Source organism: Kogia breviceps, chromosome 7 (genome assembly GCF_026419965.1).
Source record: "Kogia breviceps isolate mKogBre1 chromosome 7, mKogBre1 haplotype 1, whole genome shotgun sequence".
NCBI classification, from domain to species: Eukaryota; Metazoa; Chordata; class Mammalia; order Artiodactyla; family Physeteridae; genus Kogia; species Kogia breviceps.
This window is the reverse complement of record NC_081316.1, coordinates 39,879,268-39,900,609: the sequence shown is the minus strand read 5'-3', so window position 1 is coordinate 39,900,609 and position 21,342 is coordinate 39,879,268. Positions and strand designations below refer to the sequence as shown.

Below are 21,342 nucleotides of genomic sequence, written 5' to 3'. Positions count from 1 at the left end.
GTAACCTGTGACTTAGAACACTAATTCTTTGGGAATGCTGTTACATTCATTCTGACCCTTTGGTGATAACGGCACTGCTTAAGTTACTTCAAGAATAACCTACACTATTTGATCTTCAAAGATCTATCATGCACTGAAAAACACCATGACTTTTGTGTTCCTGCACTCTCCATCAAAGATTTATGTTTGCAATCAAAACTGAAAATGAAACCAGGCTCTCAGTGGCACATAGTAGCAAAATTATAATACATTCACATTTTTAATTCAGTACATGTACCAAGCACAACTGTAATATGCCTGCACTATTTGATGTAACACAGTTTCTAATTTTACTTCTCTTAGTAAAAACCCTAATGAAGTAACAGTGAGTAATGCTTAAAGTTTTTAATATTAAAGTATAGCAACAATATTTAGGCTCCAGAACAAATCTCTCAGACATTTTAGTTGAATAACCATAGAAAATAATTGTGTTTCAATAATAACCTTAAAAACATTGGGAATCATTTGTAGAATTTTCCATTTAAAAGCATATGTTTAATCACTTTTTTCCCTAGCAGAAAGAGACTGTCATTTTTCTAAGCTTCAGGACAGTATACCTACAAGCACATCTACCTTAATCCCTAAATGTAAATATTGAGATGATTAGTCATAAGTGACCAAGGAAGGAAAGCACTATTTTCCTTATTTGGTTCATATCACATAATTATTTTTTCTCTCTTATCATCTGTGTGTTTGACAAACAGTTTGTGCTAACTCAAACAACCAGCATTACTGTTTCTCTGGCACACTGCCCAGGGAGGCGCCTTCACATCAAGGAGGAGATGCCAGCCACAGCATAGAGGGGCATGTATGCAAAAACGGAAGGCTGGCTAAGATTCTCCTATATAAACCACAGAAGGTTATATCCATGCATAGAAAACAGGATGAATCCTAATGCTCTAGACATCATTTAGTATGTCACCATTGCATTTAGAAATGTTTCATCACCATAAGTATCCTGGCATCCTCACTCAAACAAACAAGTATACATACAAATGGGTTATGGACTTTACCAGTACTTCTGCTTCAACTTGTATCCTTCTACTATATTATTCCGCTCTCTTTCTCATTCGGATTTTTTTTTTTTTGGCTGCATTGGGTCTTCATTGCTGTGCGTGGGCTGTCTCTAGTTGCGGCGACCGGGGGCTACTCTTCATTGCGGTGTGCGGGCTTCTCATTACAGTGGCTTCTCTTATTGCAGAGCATGGGCTCTAGGAGCGCAGGCTTCAGTAGTTGTGGTGCATGGCCTTCAGTAGTTGTGGTGCACGGGCTCTAGAACGCAGGCCCAGTAGTTGTGGCGCATGGGCTTAGCTGCTCTGCAGCATGTGTGATCTTCCTGCACCAGGGTTTGAACCCGTGTATCCTGCATTGGTAGGTGTATTCTTAACCACTGCACCACCAGGGAAGTCCCTCTCATTCAGATTTAGATCAAGATAAATAATTCCATAGGTATTCTTTTGCCAAAATGGCAGAGTAGAGAGACCCTAAGCTCATCTCCTCTCACAGGCACACCAAAATTTCAACTATTTACAGAACTACTATTGATGAAAAAGACTGGAACCTACCAGAAAAGTTCTTCTACAAGTAAAGATGTACAGAAGAAACCACAAGATGGGTAGGAGGGACATAGTCATAGTATATCAAGACCCATATCCCTGGGTGGGTGACCCCCAAACATGAAAATAATTACAATTGCAGACGTTCTCCACAAGGAAAGAGGGTTCTGAGCCCTACATCGGGCTCTGCAGCCCAAGAGTCCTGCACTGGGAAGAAAAGCCCCCAGAACATTTGGGTTTGAAGGCCAGCAGGTCTTACTTCCAGAAGACCCAGAGGGTTGTGGGAAATAGACTCCACTCTTAAAGGGCACACATAAAATCTAACATGCTCTGGGACCCCCCTCCCACCTCACCAGAGAAAGGCTGCTTTAAGACCCCCTGAGCCCACAGCTGCCCTTGGCCACAGCTCTGCCCACCAGAGAGCCAAGGACCTGCCCTCACACACCTGCACACATGTACTAGAGCTGGAACCCCATAGCCCCACAGCCAGAGACCCCAGGACCCAGCTGCAGCCATCAGTGGACAGGCACCAGCCCCAGAATTCCCTGGACCTAGGCCCCACCCATCAGCAAGCCTGCTTGAGCCTCAGGACCAGCCTCACCCACCAGCAGTGGACTAGCCCCTAGCCTGACTTGGCAAGACCCAGCCTACCCACCAGCAGGCCAAGAAGTTTCAGGACACCTTGGACCCCTCAGGCAACTGTGTCAGGAACCAGCCCCACTCACCAGTGGTTCTACACCAGCTCTGGGACTCCTGGGCCCTGCAGTCAGATTCCAGGACCCAGCTCTTCCTGCCAGTGAGTCAACACTAGCCCTAGCTTCACACAACAGTGGGTAGTCACCAGCCACAGGATCTCCTGGACCCCAGCTTCACCCCAGGGTTCTGCAGCCAGCCACCTCATGACCCAGCCCCACCATCCAGTGGTGGGCAGCCTCCAAAAAAGGCAGGACCTGTAAACCAAATGGACTGGAAGCCAGTCATGCCTTACAGACCACCCACAGTAGCAGCCCACCACAACAGAAGGACCCATGAAGCCCACATACAGGTTGAGCATAGACCTCTGGTGACCAGAGGGAAGTGTACTGCTTGGGAGCACTGAATGTCTCCTACAAAAGGCCACTTCTCCAAGGTCGGGAAGCATAACCAACCTACCAGATATATAGAAATAAAAACAGCAAGTTAGGCAAAATGAAGTGGCAGAAGAATGGAGGAACATGTCAAAACCCCAGAAGAAGAACTAAGTGAAGTGGAGATAGGCAGTCTACCCAAGAAAGAGCTCAAGGTAATGATCGTAAAGATGATCAAAGAACTCAGGAGAAAAATGGATGAACAGAGAAGGAAGTTAGAAGTTTTGAACAAACAGTTAGAAAATATAAAGAAATCAATGAAACAGAGGTGAAGAATACAATAACTGAAATGAAAGATACATGAGAAGGAATCAACAGTAGACTATGTAATACAGAGGAATCAATCAGCAAGCTGGAAGACAGAGTAATGGAAATCATTGAAACTGAACAGAAAAAAGAATGAAAAGAAATGAGGACAATTTAAGAGACCTCTGGACAACATCAAAAATACTAACATTACATTATAGGGGTCCCAGAAGGAGAAGAGAAAGAAAGGGGCAGATAACATACTTGAAGACATAACAGCTGAAAACTTCCCTAACCTGGAAAAGGAAACAGACATCCAAGTCCAGGAAGTATAAAGAGCCCCAAACAAGATCAACACAAAGAGGACCAGACCAAGACACAATGTAATTAAAATGGCAAATATTAAAGATGTAGATAAAAAAGCAGCAAGACAAAAGCAACAAGTTACATACAAGGAAACTTACATAAGGCTATCAGCTGACATTTCAGCAGAAACTGCAGGCCAGAAGGCACTATATATTTATATAAAGTTGAGGAAAGGAAAAAAACCGTACAACCAAGAATACTGTCTACTCGGCAAGGCTCTCACTCAGATTTGATGGAGAGATCAAAAGTTTTACAGACAAGCAAAAGCTAAGTGTTCAGCACCACCAAACTAGCTTCACAAGAAATGTTCAAGGGATTTCTCTAAGCAAAAAAGAAAAGGCTGCTACTAGAAACATGAAAATTACAAAAGGAAAAAGCTCACTGGTAAAGGCAAATACACAGTAAAGGTAGTTTATCAACCATGTACAAAGTTAGTAGGAAGGCGAAAAGACAAAAGTAGTAAAATAATCTATATTCACAATAAGCAGTTAAGGGACACACAAAACAAAGAGATGTAAAATATGATGTCAAAAACAGCAATCATGAGGGGAGGAGAGTAAAAAATACAGCATTGTTAGAATGCAATTAGAATTAAGAGATCAGCAACTTAAAATAATTATTCATAAATTTATATTGTTATATACAAACGTCATGGTAACCCCAAACCAAAAATCTGTAATACACACATAAAAAAGAGAAAGGAATCCAAGCAACACTAAACATAGGAATCAAATCACAAGGGAAGAGAACCAAAGAAGAAAGGAACAGAAAAGAACTACAAAACAACCCTAAAACAATTAACAAAATGGCAATAAGTAGATACATATCAATAATTACTTTAAGTGTAAATTGACTAAATGCTCCAATCAAAAGACAACTAGTGGCTGAAGGGATACAAAAAAAAAAAAAAAAAAAAAAAAAGACCTGTATATACGCTGTCTACAAGATATTCACTTCAGATCTAAAGACACACACAGATTGAAAGTGAGAGGATGAAAAAGGGTGTTCCATGCAAATGGAAATCAAAAGAAAGCCAGGGTAGCAATACTTACATTAGACAAAATAGACTTTAAAACAAAGACTGTTACAAGAGACAAATAAGGACATTACATAATGATCAAGGGATCAATCCAAGAAGATATAACAATTGTAAACATATATGCATCCAACATAAGATCACCTAAACACATAAAGCAAATATTAATAGAAATAAAGGGAGAAATTGACATTAACCCAATAATAGTAGGGAATTTTAACACCCCACTTACATCAATGGACAGATCTTCCAGGCAGAAAATCAATAAGGAAACACTGGCCTTAAATGACACATTAGATGAGACAGACTGAATATATATAGATAGAATACTGCATCCAAAAGCAGCAGAGTACACATTCTTTTCAAGTGCAAATGGAACATTCTTCAGGATAGATCACATGCTAGGCCACTAAACAAGTCTTTCTAAATTTTAATTTAAGAAAATTGAAAACATATCAAGCATCTTTTCTAACCACAATATGGTAAAATTAGAAATCAACTACATGGAAAAAAACTGCAAAAAATAAAAACATGTGGAGACTAAACAGTATGTTACTAAACAACCAATGGATCACTGAAGAACTCAAGGAAGAAATCAAAATATACCTGGAGACAAATGAAAACAAAAAGGCAACAATCCAAATGCTATGGGGTGCAGCAAAACAGTTGTAAGAGGTAAGTTTGTAGCAATACAAGCTTACCTCAGGAAACAAGAAAAATCTCAAATAAACAACCTAACCTTAGACCCAAAGGGAACATACCTCAACATAATAAGGGCCATATATGATCAGCCTACAGATAATATCATGCTCAACAGTGAAAAGCTGAAAGCATTTCCTCTAAGATCAGGAAAAAGAGACAGATGGCCACTCTCACCACTTTTATTCAACACAGTATTGGTAGTCTTAGCTATAGCAATCAGAAAAGAAAAAGAAATAAAAGGAATCAAAATTGGAAAGGAAGAAGTAAAACTGTCACTGTTTACAGATGACATGATACCATACATAGAAAACCCTAAAGATGTCACCAGAAAACTACTAGAGCTCATCAATGAATCTGGTAAACTTGCTGGATATAAAATTAATACTGTTGTATTTCTATACACTAACAACAACTATCAGAAAGAGAAATTAAGGAAACAATCCCATTTACAATTGCATCAAAAAGAATAAATTATCTAGGAAGAAACCTACCTAAGGAGGTAAAAGACGTGTACTTGGAAAACTATAAGACACTGATAAAAGAAATTAAAGATAACACCATCAAATAGACAGATATATCGTGTTCATGGATTGGAAAATTAATATTGTTAAAATGATCATACTACCCAAGGCAATCTACAGATTTAATGCAATCCCTATCAAGTTACCAATGGCATTTTTCACAGTACTAAAACAAATAATTCTGAAATGTGTGTGGAAGTACAAAAGAACCTGAAGACACAAAATAGTCTTACAAAAGAAGAACACAGCTGGACATATTACTCTCACTAATTTCAAACTACAATACAAAGCTACAGTAATCAAAACAGTATGGTACAGGCAAAAGAACAGACACATAGATCAATGGAACAGAATAGACAGCCCAGAAGTAAACCTACACATTTATGGTCAATTAATCTATGACAAAGGATGGAAGACTAACAATGGAGAAAAGACAGTCTCTTCAATATGTAGTGCTGAGAAAACTGGACAGCTACATGTCAAAGAGTGACATTAGAACATTTTTTCATATACAAAAATAAACTCAAAATGGATTAAAGACTTAAATGTAAGACCAGAAACCATAAAACTCCTCGAGGAAAATATAGGTGAAACACTCTTTGACATTAACTGTAGCAATATTTTTTGGCTCTGTCTCCTGGCAAAGGAAATAAAAGCAAAAATAAACAAATGAGACCTAATTTAACTTAAATGTTTTTGCACAGCAAAGAAAACCATCAACAAAATTAAACGACAGCCTACTGAATGGGAGCAAATATTTGTAGATGATATCACTGATAGGAGTAAATATCTAAAATATATATATGTGATACAATTCAATATCAAAAACAAACTGCTCAATTGAAAAATGGGCAGAAGGCCTCAATAAGACATTTTTCCAAAGAGGACATACCCATGGCCAACAGGCATATGAAAAGATGCTCACCATTGCTAATCATCAGAGAAATGCAAATTAAAATCACAATGAGATATCACCTCACACCTGTCAGAATGCCTATCATCAAAAAGAACACAAATAACAAATGATGGCAAGGATGTGGAGAAAAAGGGAACCCTTGTGCACCATTGGTAGGAATGTAAATTGGTGCCATCACTATGGAAAACATTACGGAGGTTCCTCAAAAAACTAAAAAATAGACCTACTATGTGATCCATCAATTCCATTCCTGGGTATATATCCTAAGAAAATGATAACACTAATTCAAAATGACACATGTACCCCAATGTTCATAGCAGCATTATTTACAATAGCCAAGATATGGACACAACCTAAGTGTCCTTTAACAGATAAATGGATAAAGAAGATGCAGTATAAAAAAAATATATAGGGCTTCCCTGGTGGCGCAGTGGTTGAGAGTCCACCTGCCGATGCAGGGGACATGGGTTCGTGCCCCAGTCTGGGAAGATCCCACATGCTGTGGAGCTGCTAGGCCCGTGAGCCATGGCCACTGAGCCTGCGCGTCCAGAGCCTGTGCTCTGCAATGGGAGAGGCCACAACAGTGAGAGGCCCGCGTACCAGAAAAAAAAAAAAAATATATATATATATATATATATATATATATGTATACACACACACACACACACACACACACACACACACACACACACACACACATATATAGGAATACTACTCAGCCATAAAAAGAATGAAATTTTGCAACAACATGGATGGACCTGGAGGGTGTTATGCTTTTGCAACAATATGGATGGACCTGGAGGGTGTTATGCTTAGTGAAATAAAGCAGACAGAGAAAGACAAATACTGTATGATATCACTTATATGCGGAATCTAAAAAATAAAACAAACTAGTGAATATAACAAAAAAGAGGCAGACTCACAAATACAGAGAATAAATCAGTGATTACCAGTGGGGAGAGAGGGAGGGAGTGGCAAGATAGGGGTAGGGGATTAAAAGGTATAAACTATTAGGTATAAAATAAGTAAGCTGCAAGGATATATTATACAGCACAGGGAATATAGCCAATATTTTATAATAACTATAAATGGAGTATAATCTATAAAAAATTTGAATCACTATATTTATACCTGAAACTAATATAATATCGTAAATGAACTATGTCTCAATTTCTTTAAATGATAAACACTACTATAGGGAAAAACAGTATTACCTATACCCATGACTGCTTTGCTATACTGCCTCACTTACATAGAAAAGAGCAAAATTGGAAGTATTTTGGTTGTTCATGTGTTGTAGGAGGATGAAACAGTCCAGAGTCTATTTCTCCTTGTCTCCAGTGCAGAATTCCAAGACTGAAGAATCTGAGAAGTAATCTGTATTATACTAAACAGAGGCTTTAGAGACCAGGATTCAAACCCTACACCCATAATTCTCTGAGTGACCCAAACAAGCCACTTAATTTCTCTCAGTCTAATTTTACTCACATGTAAAATCAATATAAAAATATTTTCCTCACTGGGTTGTCAAAAGGATCAGATAAAATAATGCAGGTAGTTTTAGTACATGGTTTCTTTTATAAACAATAAAGTATCTCACAAAAGTATTTATTACATTACTTACTGACAGGAAATAGTATTTTGAAGAACAGTCTTAAAATTAAGAAAATTTAATAAACACTAGTATAATTTTGAAGGAATTTTAGGTCATGAACATTCCACCAAAGCAGGAATACCACTCTACATCTCTGTTTAAATTTTCCATTGATTTTATTTTATTAATTTATCCACTCATTTATTCATTTAATAAATATTTATTGAACAACCACTATATTTGATCCAACTGCATCAATGTTGGGTAGCCATTAATTGTTCCTAAGTTCTTTTGTATATTGAGAACAATTTCCCTATTACCTTAACCCCCTAAAACAACACAAAAATCTTATCCACTTCTATTCAACAGAACTCCAAACATCTAATGTATATGAGGTCAAATTTCCCTAGGTCTTGAATCACTATTCACATTAAATGTCCAAGTCTCTTTACTAGTCTAGCCACTTTTGAAAAATACTAATTTCACAACAGACCCCTTAACATATGGTAACCCAATTAGAACACAATACTTCAAGATGTAACCAGACCAAGGCAAAGGTCTAATCATTTTATGCTATCTTTCATTTAAGTCTTAATAATAAATTTATTTAACAATACTAGTAATAATATTAACTTCTTTTGAACACTGCTTTGAGATTACTGCTATTAAATTTATTCCATTTACAGCACTCTATCCTCAATTAATGCTGCTGTAAAAAGAAGTTACTATGGAAATATGATGGGGGGTTAGGGATGGGATTTTCTCTTAAAGAATATTAGACAAGATTCAGATACAGGCCCACTGAAAATCTGTGATTCATTGTTTGTCCACCTTTAGCAATACTCCAACTCCTACCAAGAGTTCTGGAAATACTGCTTTATTTCACTTAGATAATAGGATTTTTATTTGAAAGCACTAGTATTTTTTAAAGTAAAATCTAAAAAGTAGGTCATTAATGTATTATTTCTTAATATGTATTAATATTAAAGTCACCGGGTTGAAGATTCATTTTTCAGTATAGCTCATCCATTCTATTGCCCACACTTTAATTCTCCTTCTAGTACCTAACCCATCACAAAGAATTTTCCAATGACAGAGGCTGTTTCCACTCTTTCTCAGCTTCATCACACTTTTGAATCCAAAAGAAGACATAAAGTTAAGAATGACATAGAAACATAAGATAAGTTAGATAATAATACAAATATTGACTATTTAGAAAATAATGACTATGAGAATTCTAAAAATTTAAATTTATGGGATGCATAAAGCTAGTTCTACAAACACATTCATGGCTAAAAGTGCTTTTATTAGTTAATAAAAAAATGTTGAAAATAAAGTAGTCAACTTAGAAAATTAGGAGGTATCAGAAAACAGACAAAAGAAAAAGTATAAGAAAAACAAAGAAGAGAGAGACATAACAAAGGTAAAAGCAAGATTAAGTAGCTGGCATGCTGAAAAACAGCAGAACTGACAAGTAAACCTAAAAGCTGGATCCGTACTGGAGAGTAAGTGGGGAATGATAAATAGAAAAACCACTAGCAAGTAAAAATTGAGGAACAAAAGGGAGAGAACACAAATATGCAAAATTTAAATAGAACATATAACAGCAAATAAATGGAAAACTTAAAATAAGCGATATTGTATTTTAAAACAATAGTAATGTTTTTTAAAATCTCAGTGAAATATACAATTTTCTAGGAAATTTTTTTCCTGGCAAAACTGACTTAAAGAGAAAAAGAAACTGTAAAAAAAAAAAAATTATCTCCATAGAAAACTCTAAGCCTAGATGTTTTATGAATATATTCTTTCAGAATTTTAAGAAATAAGTTATTCCCACTTATTTTTTTTCACCTGATGAACTCAATTGTTTATTTTTATTGATTATACGAAGATGAAATCATTGTCCTCTTTTTTTATTTAAGTATAGTTGATTTACATTGTTTGATTAATTTCTGATATACAGCAAAGTGATTCAGTTATCTGGCAACAAATACATATCTGTCAATAATTACCTTAAATGTCAATGGACCAAATGCTCCAATCAAAAGACACAGAGTGGCAAATTGGATAAAAAAAACAAACCAAGAGCCTACAATATGTTGCCTTCAAGAGACCCACTTCAGGCAAAGGACACAAAAAGAATATAAAAAAAGATTCCCACTTATTAATAAGATGTTGTCTATTCAATAGTTTTACATAGACTTCCTCCACAAAAAAGGAGGAAAAGCTTTCCAATTCCACGAACTCTGGAACTAAAATTTAACAAAGATAGTACAAATAAAGAAAAACACAAACTAATCTCATTTACAAATAAAGATGCAAAAATAAAAGTAATGTAAGCAAATAAAATTATGCAGTATAGTAAAACAAGAATACACCATGACTAATTAGGGTATTTCATCAGTAAATTTGAAAAACAAAAACCAATAAGATATGCCATAAACTAAAATGCAATTTCTCATAGAAACTCCTAATAAAGTGGACTAGCATGATTTTTAATGATAAAAATCATTAAATCAACAGTCAATATAATACTTAATGGTGAAATATTAAAAACAATTCCATAAATTAAAAACTAAATAAAATACCTGCTATCACCTGTATTATTTAATATTATTCTTGATATTCTAGGCAGTGTATTAAAAGAAGAGGTGAAAAAAAAGGAACAAATAGCTGCTCAAAAAGAGGAGAAAACATATCAGCTGAAATATGACTAGAGCTAATAAGTCTGACAAAAAGGGAAGTTATAAAATGAATCAGCAAAATTTACTAACACCCCCAAATATAGTAACAAAAATGGAGTAGTATGAAAAATGTCTCATTCATAAGATCAAGTAAAAATATTAAATATTATAAAGGAAACATCAAAGGAAATGTGCAGAATCTGTATCCGAAAAACAAAACTTTGTTGAGGGACATAAAAGAATTGAGTAAGTTATTTGGAATGGAAAGATTCAATGCTAAAAAGATTTGTTATACCATAGTTTTATAATCTTTTTTAAAAAAATCACTTTGCAATTTTAATTAACAAAATATAAAATCTAAGATAAACTTTAGAGAAGTATACAAACACCTTAAAGAATAATTATGAATGAGGTCTTGCAATGCTTTTCAAAGATACTATAAAGCTACAGTGATTAATATAGCATAGCACTGTAAAAGTTCAGGTAGAAAGATATATGGAATAGAGCCAAAAACTGAGAAATGGCTCCAAATATGTAATCAGTATATAATAAAAGATGTTATTTCAAGTCAGATGGGATAAGATGGGTTACTTAATAAATGATACAGAGATATTTGGTTAACTTGAGAAAAAAATTAAGTTATATCTCTGGTTGAAATTATACTCAAAATATATTCAAGATGAATCAAAGACTTAAGTGTATAAAAATATAGTCAAAGAACCGGAAGAAAATATAGTAGAATATTATATAATTTTAGACTGGGAGAAGCCTTTCTAAACAAACCCCAAACAGAAAAAAAAAAAAAAAAAAAAAAAGAGCATTAAAAAAGGGAGGCAAAGATTTAACAACAAAACCATAAAGTAAAGAAAATGACAAAATATACATATACGACAAATAAAGGCTAATACCATTAAAATATACATTAAGAGCCTTAAAAACCATAAAAACTAGACAAATCCTTTAAAGGAAAAATGGGCAAACAACATAAACAGAAAATTCACAAAGGAAGAGACATTTAATACAAATAAATTCATGTAAAACTCTTCATTCTCAATAAAAATCATAAGAATTCAAATTAAATCAGCAATAATATGTTCTATTCCCTTATCAAACTGGCAAGAAATGTTTAAAATAATAATACTTGCTACTGAGGGCAAGGGAATACTTGCAGATACTGCTGGTGAGAGCACAGAACACTATATCTGAAGGGCAATGTGAATCAAAAGCCTTCTTTAAAAAGAACACCTTCTTTGACCCAGTAATTTCACTTTTTAGAAATATATCGTAAGAAAATAACCACTAATTGACATGGAAAAGTATTAAAAAGTTATCCATGTTCAAGGTTTTCTTTATAATGACAAACAATAAAAACAACTTAAATATTGAATAAAAGACTCAGTTAAATTATAAGAACCTCACTTTATGCAATATTTTCTGCAAATAAGAATAATAGTTTAGAAGACTACCTAATCAGGGAAATTCACAATATATCATTAAGTGGGAAAAATAGATTACAAATAAATAGTAAAAAGATGATTCCAATTTTAAGGGAAAAAAATTTTATGCATAAATTAAATTGGAAAGGATATATACTATAATACAGTTAGAATGAAAGGGCAATTATATTTTCCTTTGGGTGTGTTTATATACTTTTTACAACAAATGTATATGAATTTTGTAATGAGGGAAAAATAATGAGATATATAAATACACACGTCTGAAATATACTGAACACTGATAAACCACTGTAGTATGTTTTTTTTCTTTTAATTTATTTTTTGGTCGCACTGAGTGGCATGCAGTGTCTTAGTTCCCCGACCAGGGATTGCACCGATGCCCCCTGCAGTGGAAATGCGGAGCCCTAACTACTGGACCACCAGGGAATTCCCCTAGTATGTTTTTATTGGAAATAGTATTTAGATCACCCTAAAATATCAGAATAATTAAAACTAATTTTGGTGGCTAATAACTGATCTGATCTCATCTACAATAAAAATGTATGTTGAGTTTCAGCAGTGACTGAATCAAACTATTTGAACACTACTTTATTTTTTTTTCAATTTTTTATATTATTGTTATACTTTTTGTATAATGTTTATGGTGACAAAATATTAAGATGTAAAAAGAGACACTTACGTAGAGTAAATCAAAATGAAAAATTTAGTAAGAATCTTATCTTCTATGCCCATAAAACTGAGGGTAGCACACAAATGAAAGTTTACACTTCACATACAGAATCCAGAAAAGAAAAAGTTAGAGTTAGTTAAAAAGCCTAATTTTGCATGTTTCACTTTTGAGATTTATATATTTTGATTATATAAAACCAGTACAGTTTTTGCATTTTTAGAATCAAAAATAAAGATAGAAAGTGGGAGGGGGAAAGATAACCCAAAGCATAAAAACTCGATGCTGAATCATAACATAATAAAACGTTAGCTTCCACATTACTGAGAGAAAGCAAGACCCCCATCATTCACGCTGGCAAAAGCTTGCCTTTGCATAAACCATTTCTGTTCTCACTGTCATAAAACCAATGACTTTGGAAAGGGAAGAAAACACAGAATGACGTGCAAAGTAGCACACACCATGTTATTGCAGCTGGATAAAGAATATGTCACTAATGACTTTCTTTCTACCCATCAGTTTTAAGTTGAGTTTCGTTTTTTTTTCCAAAATAGCAAATGGCCTTTATGAGTACAAAACAGAAGCAGTGAAATTCAAAATAATATCCAATTTCCACTTGATTTTGATACTGCATTAGTTAATAGAATGAGTTATTAATTATTTCTAGGAAAAGATATGACTCCCTTTTCTCTTCATTTAAGTTGAACATAACATGCCTGAACACTAAGCAATTTTCTGTAATAAATTCAAAATAAAATTTTCATCAGATAGTTATCACCAAATGTTCATCTTAAATGAGGAATTATCCATGGGAACATTCACCTGAAGTCATTTGATAAATTCAGAAAACTAATGTAATTAAGTTCCCAAAGTGTCAGGTCAAGTCAGAGTGATGACTGTCTGTAAGAGACAACTGAAAAAATTAATTAATGACAATGGATTCTATTCATGATACCAAAAGCTAGTGATACAGCACTTCATCTCCATAAAGGAATCAACAAGAGAGAATTGGGCAAAAAGTATAGCTTCTTAACTGATAGGGCAGATTAATTCTGTAATGGATTGGGACTGCCCACTTCTTAACACATTTCAAAATAATAACGTCAATCACTTATCTTTAAAAATAAAGATGCTCATTCTCATCCAGGTTGGAGATCATGAAATGTTAAGTCCGGTGAAATCTGATTGAGATTAATCAACCTACAATCCTACGGGCAGTTAATAACAACCACAACTTTCCCTTATGAGGACTTTCTTAAGTGCCAGGCAGTTTTAAAAGCTTTACATATACTAATTCTCTTAATGCCTATGAAGTAGGTATTTTTATTATCCTCAGTTTAGATACAAGGAATTCAAAACATAGAAAGCTTCAGTGACTTGCCCAAAATCACTCATCTAGTAAGTGACAGAGCCAGGATTTGAACAGGTAAACAGGCCTCAGAATCCAGCCATAAACCATAAACAGCACATTCTATAAACTCCTTTTTTACAGTTACTACAGCTGACCCTTTTTGAGCAGAAGAAACTCAAATCAGTGATTTGGATTCATCAATTAAGCTATTATTATGATTTCAAAAGGAAGGATTAAAATTATCTTTAACTTTATTTGTTCATCTTTGAAATAACCTTTTTTCTTTTTCATACTTTTTGTTCAGTAAACTAATGAAGCAGTTTATCCTATAAGTTATATGTTTATAGACTAAAAAAAGAAAGGGCAAAACTTTCATTCTATAAACATTACAAAAGAATAAAGTTCAGGAACACACTATACATTTACCCTCTCAAATATAAACAAATATTAGAGGTAAGAACTTAATGTTAGGGCACAGAAGATAAGGAAATGTGTTGTGGAATAAAATAATATTTCTACATTGATATGTTTGATATTTTGTATATTGTACCTTTAATTTCTCCGAGAAGTTCACTGGTATTTAATCTTTCCATTTTTTCCTTCCAATCTTTTGAAAGTAGTTTTTCCATGCAGGAGGAATCTATTAAAATAAAAAAGTAAGTATTAAAACTATTACACATGTATTTGATAAGTATTAAAATATTACAAATACACAAGGCCGTGGAGTTTATGGAGAAATTCTGTTATTCAAAAGTGATTAAGGCCATTTTTTGTTGTTGCTGTTTTAACCCTAGGATACAGACAATTATATTCCATTATCTACTATAAAATACCACAACTAAATTTTTTTTTTGCTGGAAGATTATTTAAACTATTCCCACACAAAAAAAGATAATGCTCAATAATCTTATCTTGGTATTATAACTATAGTTAATTAATATTCAGCCAGCATTTATCACTACTTAGACCAACTGGACAGAACAAGGGGCTTTTTCATACAAGCTTAAGTTTAGATATTATTCCTTTCAAACAAGGTGATGTTTTTTAAGTCCAAGCAAAATTCATGTAACTGTAACTACTTAGTCCTTAAAAAAGAAATAAACATATGGAAACTTTTGTAAAATACCCATTTAGAGTAAAATGCAGAGAAAATAAAGTCATGATGTTCTCTGTCCCCCAGTAATGAAAACAGTTAAAACTTTTATATAAAAAGAGATGCATGATCTTTTCAAGAAAATCCTTATTTAAACGCTGCTTGACCTATTGCATTTCTAAATAGCATTTCTAAAATAGCATACTAGATTACACTTGTTTCTATTAAGATTCATAAAGTTTACAGAAGTTTACATTTTAGAATGTTCTAAAAATTAGCAAATTTTTATCAATGAGCTATTTTTTTTATCTCTGTTCAGATGGATTTGCAACTGGAGCTACTGCTTACAACTATTAAGTGTATCTTTTAAGCCTCAAATCTTAACAGACAGGCCATGTTTCCAAAAGGGAAAGCAGATTTAAATACTCAATCCTTAGTGCAAAGAATACTCCCATTAAACTTTAACATTCCAAGTGTCAAAATTCTGATAACTCCTTTTTAAAATTATATTTAAAATAATTACTTCAATTCCAAATGCCTTTTCTCTCCCATATCAGTACCTATCTCTTTAGCATTTTCCCTTTCATTTTTTCTCCAACTTCTAAATCCTCCTTGAATTTTTCAGAATGACAGTAAGGTCAAGATGGATCTGAAGGGTTTTAGAAACTAGATAAGCTTTAAAAAGAAGACAGTGGGCCCCGGGTAAGAGATGAGAGGACCACTGCATGGTTAGAAAGTATTGGTGAAAACAATTAACGTTTGTTCGTGACATGATCAATCAATCAAGGAATGGACAGAATCCAGATCAGTATGTTGGGAAATGGCTGATGAAGAACAACCATACTAGCTCTCTATCACAGAAGCTAAAGTTCTTTCTAAATAGAAGTCAGCTTGATTCTATTAAGTGAAAGCTCCCTGCTCCTTCCTTTACATCTTCCCTTCTTTCCTTTCCTCCTTCTTTCCTTCCAGTCTTTCCTATTAATTATTTTCTTAGGCTTCAACAAGTGACCTACCACTGTGATTAAAAACTGGATTTTGAGTGACCTGCCAATAGGGCCTATATGCATATGTTCAGCTTGTGTTTAATTTTCAAAATGTTCTCTTGTTACTTTTATTTTAAATTCAGAAACAAGGTGTATACTTCGTTCCATACATATTTTGTTTTTATGCTAAAGTCACAGAAAAGATAATACTAGGTTTGAGAGTTAAAAAGCAAAATCTTCAAAGTCATGCCTATCAGAGATTACTTTTTCTCAAATCAGGTTTAAATTTCTGGATATAACATTAGACCATGTATAAGAATAATTAACAAAATGTCTTCAACTTCCTATCTTACTCAGTTTTGTTACTTTTTTTAACCTTTTCATACATGTTATAACGTTGTACTAAACTGATAATCACTGATATGAATGCTAAAGCATAACTTGTTTGGTTAAAATTTGAGTTGAGTGCACATATTATAATGGTCAAGACAAAATCCCAATTGACTAGTAATGATCCAAAATTCACAGCAAGTTCATAAACTAGGATTAGATACACACTAAATGTAAAACAGGCTAAAACATGTCTCTCATTTCTATTAATAGACCTGAAATCTTTCAGAGCTCCAGAAAAAGAATGCTGAAACTTCATGGGAGAAAAACAGAACTATATGGACAACAAGAATATACACTTCAAACATTTATCAAATAAATTTGAAGGCACAGCTTTACATAAAAGCTAATCATTAATAAAATGGATAATAAATTCAAAACATTTCACATTCCTATGAGAAAATTAATTCTCACCACAATGCTGAATTAATCTAGCTATATAAGTTCCCATTTCAGTAGAAGACACTAAGGGGAAAAACATAAAGCAGGATTTGCAAGTCTATATTTATAGCCCATGAAAATATTTAGTAACAATCACTGATTGCCTTTATCTACAGGACAATAAAAGTCACTACATACAACTTTATCAGCATTTAATCTCAATTCTGGGAGATTCCAAGAATATTCAATCTGTGAGAAGGTCTCTTGAAAAACTGAGCTTTTTCACCTAATTATCTGCCTACCAGGCCTCTAAGGGCATACAGACCACAATTAGTACTAAGCACATCCCACACTGTAATGTAAAACAAGTAAGGTGAGGGAAAAAGACCAGAAGATGCAGTACCAGAAGATGTACTAAATGCTACATAGGCAGAGGATACTACAGCCTCTACCAAGACACTTCTGACTTGAAATGAGGAAATATATGCTAGATAAAGTTAAAAATGAAATTTATATTTTCAAATTTCCCACTCAAAACAATATCCAGGTAAGGGTAAAAATTAATGGTATTCATCCTCCTGTGCCACATACTTCAACTACATTAACAGGACACTAGCTTTACAGAGGCAATTCATCATATCAGACTTTGCCCCTTTCTGATCATGCACAAATGCAAAAATCAAAGAGGTCAAGATAAGTAAAGAAGTCTAGTTTGCCTTATGTCCACGCAAAGAGTAAGCCCATGTTTCAATTCAGTACTTATGCAGGATTCCAAATGGAAAAAAAAGAACTAAACATCACCCGGATATTCTTGGATAACCCTACACAGATAAATATGTTTTACATGATTGACTTGAAACATCTTATATAGTTATGGTAGTGCCACAGTCCTCGAAACAATGAAAAAACATACAGTATATTTTATTATCTGAGTTTGACTACTCAAATTTTAGTATTTGACTGAGTTGTTTTCAGCTAAACAGGAGAGAAACTACATACCTTTTGGAAATTGAGATAAAGAAATACAACATTATAGTATCACAATATTATAGTATGTGTCACAGTAATATGTACACATTAAAATGAATTTAAGCCATAACACTTCAGTATAAAAGTGGAAAATGCCAAAATTAATTCCTCTTACTCTGAAAGAATTAGTGTCCATAAAACAATACATATTCAATGAAATATGAGTTTATTATATTTATCTTGTCTAATTTTTGTAAATAGTGTGATAAAAACAGGACTATCAAAAATTGAGTTGCATTTCAGTTCTTGCTTATTTTTAATCAAGGATGTAAAGAGTTCTGATATGTTATAAATTAATTCTCAGTTGCATAGCTTTTGTGTTTCCTTTTCCTTTGCAAATTTAAGTTTTTCTACTTCAATAACCTTTTTCTAAGGAAAAAAGGAAAGATATCATAATGGATTGCAAAGCAATGTTTCTGCTTCCTAAATACCTAGGTTTCAGGCCAGGTAAGTCAGGAATGCTTTATCGTGCTAATAATTAATTTTACAGTACAAGGGGAATTTGAAGTGAGAGTATGTGAGATATTTATTTCCTAATCTATATGAAGATATTTTAGGAACAATTTGAAATTATCCCTAGTTAAACAAAGCTGCAGCAGTGTTAACTACTATTCTGAGCAAAATAAAGGGTCAATAAGAGTAAATAAAGAAATCATCATTAAAATTAAATTATGGGGGAATGGAAAAGGATAATGGGAAAAAATTTTTATTGTACTTTAAAACAATTTACCTGTGAGTAAACACTTATCATTATTCCCTTTATCTCAAAGTGATAAAGTTAGAAATGCTGAAACATTAGAAACACGACATAGAAAATAACTTTAAAATACCTTAGTGAGAAACAACAATGACTGCTCCCCCTGTATACAGATCCTACTGCTTTATCAACTCTTTTAAGAAAATATTAAAGCAATCCCTTTTATTTTTACCACAGGAATCATAAATTTCAAAAGCAATACATTTTTTATATATCCAAACAATGATAACTTATTAAAAGTATCCTTGACCTTGGTTTACCACTAATTCTGACAATATATATTTATATCCCTGCTGATCATCAATCTCACATTTTTCATTAGGAAACAGAGATGCACATGCCAGTTACTGTACATTTTTCCACAGTGACGAGTGCTCCACAATACAGTGGGATAAAATTGGAGCTTAGAGAGCTTGAAGAGCACTCTTAAATTTTAATTAAAACCCTCCAAGCTCACTAAAAATAATTAGACACAAAAATGTGCCAGTTTTATTTTGAAGTCACTATAACGTACAAAGCACACTCCCTGACGACTGCTCATGCTCTCATTCTCTCTCTCTCTCTCCCTCTCTCCAATGAAACAACTGATTTTCCAAATACGAACAAGGCGGTATAAATAGAGGCTGTTTTCAATCCTGCTCTTCATGCTGGGAAGCTGACAGAAAAGACAGTAGAGTGGGTTTTTCAGACCACACCAAATGAACCTAGAATAACTTGCCTAACCAAGAGTTCGAATCACTGACAAACTCTAGATAAAATTCAGTCTTCAAGGAACACCACGGGTTATATCACTGATCTTTTTTGATCCAAAATCCAAACCTTTAACCTCTTAAATGTTTTTGCTTTCTTAAAATATCTCATACAATGCTATATTCCATCCTATTTTTAGCCAAGCAGCAAGAGAAAGCATGCCTTTCCCATACAGCAGGGCAATGATATAAACATCAACACAGATGCTCTGCCAGGAAGAGCTGGACTTCTCAAGCACTTGATCATTAAGGAATGCACCAACTGTTTTGGATAATCTCGTGCCAGCTCCCCTTTTGCTCCACACTCCCCTCTGGGAGTGGCCAAACTTGTCCTGGTCTTAATTTTTCATTTTACTCCTCCATAGCCTCCCCCCATCCCCAAAAAAGATGAGAAATGGCATTTATGCCTAGCAATGAAAAAGCAGGCTCACTTCCCCAAACAGACCAAAACTTTCAAACAATTAACCCTCCCCTCTTCTTTCAGATAAATTACTAAGTATAAAATGCAATCTGTTTCCTTTGTTTATTCAATATGAACAATTTGTAAATGACTCAAGGATAAAATTCAGAAAATGTTGTGCTAAATTAGAACCATTATAAACATGCTAATGACTCAATGCTTGAGTAAAACACGCATGATCGGTGTGAAGAAATAGATTTAGTTCCTGTGAAATTCTGTTGTGCTGCTTTAAAACTATTTGGTCATTAAATCAGATATATTCCTTCCAGGAAAAATGTTAATTCCACAACCACTTTACTAGATAATATACTGTGAGTGTCTCTGTGTGTGTGTGTGTCAATGGGAGCTATTGAAAATGTCATTAGAACTGTTAGATGCAAGATTTTGACATGTTCATGAGGGAGAGAAAACCCCACATTTGAAAGCTGCCGGAAATACACGTATAGACATCATCACACGGCGTACAATATTCTCTCTTTGCACTGTTTTGATCTACCAAAGTCTGATAATTTTTTATAGGGACCCCTTAATATTGGCACTTAACATACATTCATGGAAGTCACATTGTTCTATATGTGCAGGTAAGAGGTATCTCTTTCATCTGCTTTCCAAAGCTGCTTAACACCTAAAACAATATCAGAAAGATCATTCAAAACCAAATTCCTCTCCCATATCTATCAAAGTACAACTGCCCAATATAGAAAAAGAGGGAAATATCCAGCAGGTAAATCAGGGGCTCACAGCCTCCTGCCGTAGCTGAGACTTCAATGATCACTAAGACCAAAACCCTATTTCAGAAATGAGGAAACAGAGTCAAGATAAGGAAGTCACTTGCCTTGCCCAAGGCCAAACAGTTGGTGACAGAGCCCTGGAGTTCAGTGCTGGTTTTACTGAAATGATTATTTAAATCATTATTTGAACATCAGTTTTAGTTTCTATGATGCAGCATTCAATAATAGAAAATGAATAATTACATCTATTATTAATTGCTTCAGATATGAAGTGAAGCACTCTAGTTCTTTAGAGAAGGGTGCTAAAAATTCGAGGTATTGCAGTGAAAGTAAATAGTGTTCAACAGCCAATTCTCCCATACATACTCCATTATGCTGGTCTTCCTGTTCCTCCATATTTCATTTTCTATAATGCCTTATCTTTTTTGAACTAAGAGCTTTCTTTTCCTGACATCATCCACTGAGGAATAGCTAAGATGCTTCTTAAAAATACTCTTGAACTCTAAA

At 34.0% G+C, this 21,342-nt stretch overlaps 1 protein-coding gene across 36 annotated transcripts in view; it reads right to left on the bottom strand.

Annotated features, from left to right (window-relative positions):
- SOX6 (SRY-box transcription factor 6) overlaps positions 1 to 21,342 on the bottom strand; it is a 645,440-nt gene that overhangs the window by 259,567 nt on the left and 364,531 nt on the right. For all 36 annotated transcript variants that reach the window (XM_067038178.1, XM_067038186.1, XM_059069816.2 and 33 more), the window contains one exon: positions 14,813 to 14,902. In XM_067038178.1, coding sequence (XP_066894279.1) covers positions 14,813 to 14,902 — 90 coding nt within the window. The remainder of the gene's footprint in view (positions 1 to 14,812; positions 14,903 to 21,342) is intronic.